General features: G+C 61.7%; 2 protein-coding genes across 2 annotated transcripts; both read right to left on the bottom strand.

Moving 5' to 3' along the window:
• Positions 1–1,001: 1,001 nt before the first annotated feature.
• Positions 1,002–3,143, bottom strand: MZB1 (marginal zone B and B1 cell specific protein). Its single transcript, XM_008691534.2, has 4 exons — positions 2,897–3,143; positions 1,948–2,075; positions 1,481–1,591; positions 1,002–1,382 (listed from the first exon to the last, which is right to left on the bottom strand). Exons 1-4 carry the CDS (start codon positions 3,098–3,100, stop codon positions 1,226–1,228), a joined length of 600 nt encoding a protein of 199 aa, XP_008689756.1. The 5' UTR covers positions 3,101–3,143; the 3' UTR covers positions 1,002–1,225.
• Positions 3,144–3,787: 644 nt separating this feature from the next.
• On the bottom strand, positions 3,788–8,310 carry PROB1 (proline rich basic protein 1). The gene has a single exon (XM_040622364.1). The coding sequence runs from the start codon at positions 8,308–8,310 to the stop codon at positions 5,248–5,250; it is 3,063 nt and encodes a 1,020-aa protein (XP_040478298.1). The 3' UTR covers positions 3,788–5,247.

The following is an 8,310-nucleotide window of genomic DNA, read 5'->3' as shown; positions in this document are numbered from 1 at the left end:
GCACCTCTTTTCTTTTTCTTTTTCTTTCTTTCTTCTTTCTTTCTTTCTTTCTTTCTTTCTTTCTTTCTTTCTTTCTTTCTTTCTTCTCTTTCTTTCTTCTCTTTCTTTCTTTTTGGGAGAGAGAGAGCACACACACTCACAAATGGGGGGGGGAGGCGCGAGGGAGAGGGAGAGAATTTTAAGCAGATTCCGCCCTCAGCGTGGAGTCTGTGTTGGGGCTCGATCTCACAACCCTGAGGTCATGACCTGAACCGAGATCAAGAGTCAGATGCTTAACTGTCTAAGCCACCCAGGCGCCCCCTCTTTTATTTTCTAAGCCTCGATTTCAGTGTCTGTCATCCGGGGATTAGAGCGTCTCTTCTGTCCAGTGCCATGGTTTCAGCATCTCAGGGAGACACCCACGAAGGAAACGACCAGTTACAGAGAGGCCTGCCCACAGGTTCCCAGTCTCAGGTGGGGCCCAGGTGGGGCCCAGGTGGGGTGCTTTCCTCTGTTGCTAAGGGAGGGTCCCAGGTCAAGAGAATTTCTGGGGAGAGCAGGGCTGGGAGCCAAGATACTGAATCCAGCTCGTTCCAGGAACCCTGCCCTGCCCAGTCCCAGACAGACACCTAGGGCCCAACCCTGTCAGCTGGGGTCAGAGGTAGAGTCCAGAAATTGAGCGGCTGCTGGGAATAGACCCAGTTAGACTAGTGTTCAGGGAGGGGCCCAGATAGCACGCAGTGGCTGAGTCGGCGTGTCTACAAGGTAGCCTGGTCATGGAGTTTCCTTTGGTTCTTCTTTTCTCTCTTGATGGATTTGGAGTTTCACTATTCATGTAACTAGTCCCATATGCCTTTGACAGCTCGCTCACATGTCCAGCCATGACACATCTCGCCTACCTCTGGGAGACTGTGGGAAGCAACTGTGTTTGGCCCTCTCTTGGTATAATATCAGCAGAAATGCCAGTGTCTGTCCTCCCAGCCCCACAAGCACCTTTTGCAGAGAGAAGGAATCAAAGAAAATCGAGGTCACTGGGTTTTATTTGAGTCCAGAGGGAAGGCCTTCCCCCACCCCACCCCCCACACATGTGGCCCCAGTGTCCTGAAGCTGGAGGAGGGAGGGGGCGTGGCAGCACACAAAAGCATGGCCTTCCTGCCCTCCAGACAGCCTGCAGAAAGGAGTGGGGCAGATCCAGAGGACACCCCAGCTCTCTTCAGGGGCTGACCAGGAAGGGGAAGGAGCCAGACTAGAGCTCTGTCCTTGTGACGGTCCCCTCTTCCGAGCAGGCCCCTTGGGGTCCTCCACACAGCAATGTCTCCAGAGCCCCTCGGCCTTGTTGGTGGGCTTCGTAGATCTGGTCTTCTCCAAACTCCCCCAGGTAGTGCAAACATGTCCTGGAGAGCCTACGGGAGCCCAACAGGAGCCTCAGACCCTGCCTGTCCCTCAGGGGGCTGATCAAGGCTCCAAGGTCTCCATCCCAGCCCCATACTCCTTTCATCACCTGGTGGGCCAGGGGCCCCCTGTGATCATCACGCTGATGCTTGGCTCTGGCCCCTTGCTGAGCCCTGGGCCTGTGAGACGTTTCACCTGGTTCACTTCTCGGACCCCATAGCTGGAAGCAGCAGGAAGGAGATGGATATAGCATTAGTGGGAGGCCTGCCAGCGAGGGATACATCCCCACTGGGCATGCTGGGCATCTGCTGAATTCAGAGCCCAGATTCTGATCCTCCCTGACGGAAAACTGAGAACCAGAGAGGGAAAGCCCCTGGCCCAAGGTCACACAGCAACCTTGTCCCCTGGCCACGTAGCATTCTACTTGCCCCCAGCTCCGACTTCATCCCAGCCAGACCCCTACCTTAGACCGAAGCCCTAGTGGATTGTGTGTCTGGTGTGAGTGGGAAAGCAGGAACCTCCACCCATCAGCCCTACCCCTAGAGGAGGGTGGTAGGGGCCAGATTCTTGACTCACCCCTGCCAGGTCTGGGTGCAGCTCTGGTCCAGGATGTCTGTATACACCGACTCGCTCAGCTCCCGCCGCCGCCCCCCTGAGTCTGGGGTGTGAAGCTTGGCCTCTGCCTTTGCCAAATGTTGCCACATCTAGAACAAGGAGGGGCTGAGAGCCAGGGCTTCCGGACTGCTCAGTGGTGGGGGAGGGTCAGACAGGAGCCTGGGTCTCTGGAGAGAGCGAGGTGGTGAGGGAGACTTTGGGGCAGGAAGCTCCTGTTCGGTAGCTTCATGGCCCTCCCCCAGGTTCTGAAAGTGGCACTGGGTCTGCTGAGGTGGGATGCACCTCCCTGGGCTGGGGTGGGTGGGTAGGAACCGCTGAGGTGGGAAGTTAGGCCTGAGCACTGGGGCTTCCTCCCCAGGGCACACCTGCCCATCAGCCATGCTATTTTAAACCGTAAGAACAAGGAAAGGAAAAAACAAAAGATGAAAAAACAAAAACAGCCCAGTCTTCAAAGACACGTGTACTCATAGGCTTCCCTTCCCCCCCAGAGGTGCTCAGGCACGCTTGGCAGGTTTCTGTGTGAACTCAAGACACGCTCATACTCCTATGTTCGTGCACTCAAGCCATGTGCACACATGCACATATACACCAGTGCTCCCCAGCCAGGGAAGGAGTCCAGACCTGAGGATAAGCCTGGAAAGGGAGGAGTCAGAGAGGACAAGCGGGTGACTCCCGGGGCTCTCAAGATACTATGGGGTGTCCCAGATTATTTGCTCTCCGTTGGGCTGAGAGATGGGTAAACTGAGGCATGAAGGTTTGGGTGAGACCATGGAAAGCTGAGTCTAACTCAGGGCCCAGGGGTGCGAGTTTGGAAATTCAAGGCCAGTGGTAGAATCCGAGGTGGATGGAGGGGACTGGCTTCAGGAGGGACCTGGACAGGGGCAGGGGAACGCAGGGGGGAGGTACTCACCTGGTAGACCACTGCCCTGCAGGCATCACAGCGCAGGTGAGCAGGCATATGAGCTGAGTACTTCTCCTCATCGTCCAACTGTGGGGCTGTGGCTGTGAGTGGGGCCCTGTCCCCGAAGCCCCCTGGGATGGCCCAGGCTCCCAGCAGCAGCAGTATCAGTGGCAGGGACAGCCTCATGGTCAGTGGAGCTGGCTCAGTGAGCATGGGCTGTGGTTGGGGTGCAGGTGTGCGTGTTCATGTGTGCAGTGGGGGCCACCCCGGAAGGCCTGACCCAGACCAATGGGGAACCAACACCTCACCCCTCCCACTCTCTTCCTTCCCCCAGGGCCCTAGAGATGCCACGTGGGCATCTCCTCTATTGGGCTCCCTGCTGCAGCCAACTCAGCTCCATTTCACAGATAGGGAACGATGACGTAAGGAGGGGGGCTGGGCCTGCACAAGGACACATGGGGCTGACCCTCCTACGTCCTGGAATCTGGCCACTTAGTGGGTGCTGTACTGAGTACCTTGGGGGAAGAGGTGGTTAGTGAGTGTCATTTTTGTGAGCACATGAAGGCTCAGAGAGAAGTGATGAATCCAAGACCATACAGCTAGAAGGGCCATACTGAAGTTAGAACCCAAGCCTGACTGACGCCAAAGCCCAGTGACCACCCAGCCACCAGGGAGAATGAGGCCACAGGCGTGGTTGCCAGCCTAGGGCTCCCTCCCTGGGAGGCAAGTTTGCGGAGGCAAGGATGCCACCGCGCATGAAAGACACACATGGGCTCCTTCCCTGGAGCCCTCTCCGCCCAGGCCATACGCAGGCATGGAAGAGCATTGTAGGGGTGTCAGAGGTCGCAGCAGGAAACCAGAAATCAGAAAACTTGCACCAACTGTTCCAAGCATCGTGGCTCATTGGGTCAGTGATTTATTGCACACCAGGATGAGGTGAGGGAACCAGGAGGGGCCCCAGACCCTTCATGTGACCAGAACCAGCCCCTCTGGCTATGAGAAGTTGTTCAGTTTCTTCTGACTCACAGTTCTCCCAGTCAGCTTCCAGCCTAAGGCAGGGAGGCAGGGACTTCAAGGGACTGGAACTTAAGTAAGACGTCAATCTCCATCACTAACGACCGCTTCTAACGGGAACTGTTCCTCCCCAAACTCATCACACAACAGTTAACAAGGCCCCGCCACTTCAAGGTCAGAACTACACACAGAACGCCCCCCGGAAGAGCACCTCCTACCCCATGCATCTCTCCCGGCCCTCCTCAGAGGCTCCGGCAATCTCAAGGCAATTAGAACACAGGCTCTGGGTCCTGTTCCTTCCTTGCCTGACTAGCCTGCTGAGCCAGGCCCTCTCTGGGCATGGTTGCCACATCAGTTACTGAGGGAGTGGAACCAGCTGAGGGCTCCGAGTCTCCCTCCCCTGCCCCCCACCCCCATGGCATCCCTTCTACTGCCAGCCCTAACCCAGCCTCTACTACACCCGGAGGGGTCACGAGGCTTAACCACCCTCCCTGCTTGTAAGACCTTCCTGATGATTCACTTCATCTGTCCCGCACCCCAGGTGGGAATGCCTTAAACCTCCACTCCTGGCCCCAGGAGGAGCCCGCTCAGCTCTGAGGGCTTTGAGAGGCCCAGTCAGATGCTGAGGTTGAGGGGAAGATGAGAAGTGGGGCTCCCGGCTGGAGACTACAGCTGCCTCCCCGCCCAACCCCCGTTCCCAGGCTGACCCTCCATAGCCCCTTCCATATTACGTCCCTGCTCCCTCTCCACCTGCCGGCCCCGCAGCTCCCTTTCTCAGATCCAGCCTGGCCTAGGGGCTGCACTGGCCACTTTTCCACACAGCCTCCCCGGCCGCTGCTCAGATCCTTTTCCAAACAATAACAGAGTTGCTAGTCAGAGTCCTCCCTCCATCCACCAATGCTCCCTAGCCTGCTCCCCCTCAGCTGGGTCCACCTTCCGGGCGGGGTGGGGGGGTGACAGCTCACTGCCTCTGGGGGCAGCCCTGTCCTCTGCTGATTTCTTTCTTATTGCCCCTAGTGGACTCCCAACATGCCCTCAAGTCAGCTCCTAGGAACAACTCCTGAGATGCCTCACTTTCACACACACACAAACACACCACACTCCGGGAACGCCTGGGAAAGGAGTATACACTTTTGTTGGGGGAGAAGTAGGCAGCCACTCTCTGAGTCCCAGCTCCATCAGTCCCAAGGTCTGATACATTCTCTGAAGGTAACTTCCAGTGTGAAGACTGGACGGGATGGGTAAAAGAAGGGGTGATAGAAGGAAAGGAGGGCAGGGGACTGGATGCCAGAACCTCCAAGGCTACCAAACAGGTCCGAACACCGTGGGGATCAGGCCCTGGGGCCTCACACTGGGAACAAGGACCCCTTGCCGGGCTGGGCTGGACCTGAACTGTTGGGGGGAGCACAGAGGAGCAGAGGAGGTGCGGGGCTGGGGGTTCCACTCACTGGCAGGTAGTACATCCCATCCAGGGGCCCCGCCTCGGAGGCCCAGGGTACGTGGGGGCCGCTGAAGGCCGGTGGGCCCGAGGACGGCTGCATCGAGAGGCCCGGGATAGGCCCATAGGCGGGCGGGTAGAGGCCAGAGCCCAGGGCCAGCGGGGTGTAGACGCGGCGGGGTGGCCCCGGGGGCGAAGGCGGCAGCAGCACCTCTACGTATTGCCCACTTTCGGGGTCGAAGAGCAGCCGTAGCCGAGGCTGCCGCGGCGCCTCCACAAAGTAGTAGCGGCCGCTCTCGGGGTCCACCAGGACCTTCCCCGCGTACGCGGTCCCGGGTGGCCTGCGCGCCCCCTGGAAGGGGCCTTCCGGGGACCGGTCCATCGGAGGCGCCGACGCAGCACGGGCCTGGGGCGGGGCGGGTTTGCCAGTCGACGCCTGGGGCTCCCGCGGGAGAGAAGACTGGACCGCAGTCGCGGGCTCGGGGGCTGCAGGGGGCGTCTCCAATTTGGTTGCTATCCCAGGGCTCGAACTAGGGTGCGGCTGAGGGGAGATCGGGCAGGGTGGTCGCGGTGGTTGGGGCCCGGCTGGCCCTATGGGCGACTGCTGGGGTGAGGTGCGAGCGCCGCCCAGAGGGCTGGTGCGCCCCTCCCCGTCTGGGACCAGGCGCTGGGCCTCAGCATCCCGGTTCTCCCTGCTCGCCCCTCGCACCGGAACTCCCCCGGTTCCCTCCGGCCGGCGGCCCAAGACCAGTGCGCCAGGCAGGCGGATCTCAGTGCGCGCGAAGGGTTTTGCCGTGCTGTTCTCGGCTCTGCGCCGCAGGACGCCGTTGGGCTGCGAAGCGTCCCGGGGCGCTGTGTCAGGAGACGGCTCTGGGGGCTCGTAGGGATGCGTCACGACCGGAAGAAAGTCCTTGAGATAAACAGAAGTGTAGTGAGCTGGGGCTGGGGACTCCAGCGCCTTGAACTCTTGTGTCTTGGATGTGCCGCCCTCTTCCCCGCGGGGTTCCGCAGGAGGTGCAGGCAGCCCCAAAGCTGGGGTTCCCGCAGGAAAGCTTGGTGCGTACGTGGTCTTCACCATCTTGCGCACGTCGCGGGGCCGCGGGATGGCCACGCGCGGCCGTCCCGAGGCGGCTTCTCCAGCGCCCGAGGCTTCCTGGCGCACATCGGCCTCCAGGGTGCCCACGAAGCGACTGAGGGGCAGCTCAGGTGCAGCCACTTCTGGCGATGGCTGACTGGCTCGGCGGGCAAGATCCCGCATCTCCGGGGCGGCCGGACTTTGCGCCTCTGTGAGCTCGGGAATCCCGGGTGCCGACGGCCTAGGCAGCTCCAGCTCCTCCTGTCCTATCCCATTCAGAGCTTCCGACGGAGATACTATGGATGAGCCCCGCAGTGTGCGATCCCACGTCTCTTGGGGAGATGGGTTCCACGTCCCATTAGTTCGCTCTGGAACCTTCCATGAGGACAGGGCCGGCGGGGATGGGTTCCTACAGCCCTCTGCGGTATTCCTCACTGCCGGTTGTGGAACCTCCGATAGGGAAGGAGCTTCGGGGGATGGGCTTCTTGTCCTGGCAACACCCTGATTCCACTGGGAAAGGGTCGGTGGGGAAGGGCTTCTGCTGACAGTTTCCTCGTCAGAGGGATCCTGATTTCCCCATGCAGAGGATGCCTCAGGGAACGACGGGCTACTTACCCTCCGAATAGCCCGATTCCACGGGGGCAGATTCTGGGGGGACGGGCAGTGTGGACCCCGTACGGTCCCATTTGGAGCCTGCCACAGCGGGGACGGGCTCCTTGGCCTCCCAGCCTTACTCGGAACTTCTTGGGGGGCCGTAGACTCGAAAGGCGGACTTTGTGCCCTCAGGACAGTTCGATCCAGAGTCTCTCGCGGGAATCGAGTCTTGAATTCCTGACTGTGCGCCTCCTGGGTCTTCTCCCCTGACTGCAGGAAGATGCTGGAACTAACTGGACCCAGCGGCTCGGTCCCTGGCGCGGGCTTGTCGCGCCGAATCGCGCGCTCTCGGAGGCTGGGCCACGGTCGTGGTGCCCTGGTGGGGGCCGAACTATTGTGCACGCGGGGCGGCCGAGACCTGGCCTCCTCCAGGACCTTTCGGGTACTGCGGGCCGTTTCCCGGGGCGCACACTCTGGCCGCCCCGTGGGCCCGAAGGTGGCGCTGCTCGGGGCAGGGGCCGCAGGGCTGAGTTTTCTGGCCAGTACTGTCTGCACTAGGCCCGCGGCTTCCTGCAGGCGGCCCAGCGACTCGTCCAGGGAGCCAGTGCGCAGAAGCAGTCGGGGGCGCGGTGCTCCCGCCTCCCGCGGGGGACTCCGGGGCCGGGGGCGCAGCTCGATCTGACGCTTGGGCACCGTCCGGGTCCTGGCGGGCGCGTCATGCTCCTCCAGCGCCACCTCCACACACTCGAACTGCGCTGGGGTCCCAGGACTTGGCCCGCGGGGCCGCAGCTCCAGGTAAGTGGCCCAGCGGGAGCCACCGTCGGGGGCCTGGGGCGTCGGCGTTGCGGGAGCCGGAGTCGCGGGCCCGGGCGGAGAGAGGCTGCGGAAAGCCCGCGCGGTGAGTTGTTGCACCTCGCTCTCCGCCGCGTCGGAGCGGCTGAACAGGGCCCCGGCGCCGAAGATGACTTCCATCTCCCCCGACGGCAGCATGCGCAGCTGGGGCTGGGGTGGCCGCGGGCCGGAGCCCGGGCCTCGCGGGAAACCCGAGCCGGGCCGGAGCGGCTGGCGGCTATTCTGGGCGCTGACGGACAGGCGAGGCTGCGCGCCCGCCCCCAGCGCAGGGGCCACCCCGGGCCAATTCGCCCGGCACTCTGCGTCTGGCCCAACGTCCGGGGGCTGTGGAGAACCCGGAGCCGTGTGGTAGGAGCCTGACGAACCGGAGGAGTCCTGACGCCGGGCGGGGGCCGCAGGCAGCTGCCCCGGGAGCCCAGGCAGGGCCGGCCCCGCGAGCGCGGTCAGCAT

The sequence above is a fragment of the Ursus maritimus genome, unplaced genomic scaffold (genome assembly GCF_017311325.1).
Source record: "Ursus maritimus isolate PB19 unplaced genomic scaffold, ASM1731132v1 scaffold_5, whole genome shotgun sequence".
Lineage (NCBI taxonomy): Eukaryota > Metazoa > Chordata > Mammalia > Carnivora > Ursidae > Ursus > Ursus maritimus.
Note: the sequence above shows the minus strand (reverse complement) of the source record. Positions and strands in the feature narration are given on the sequence as shown.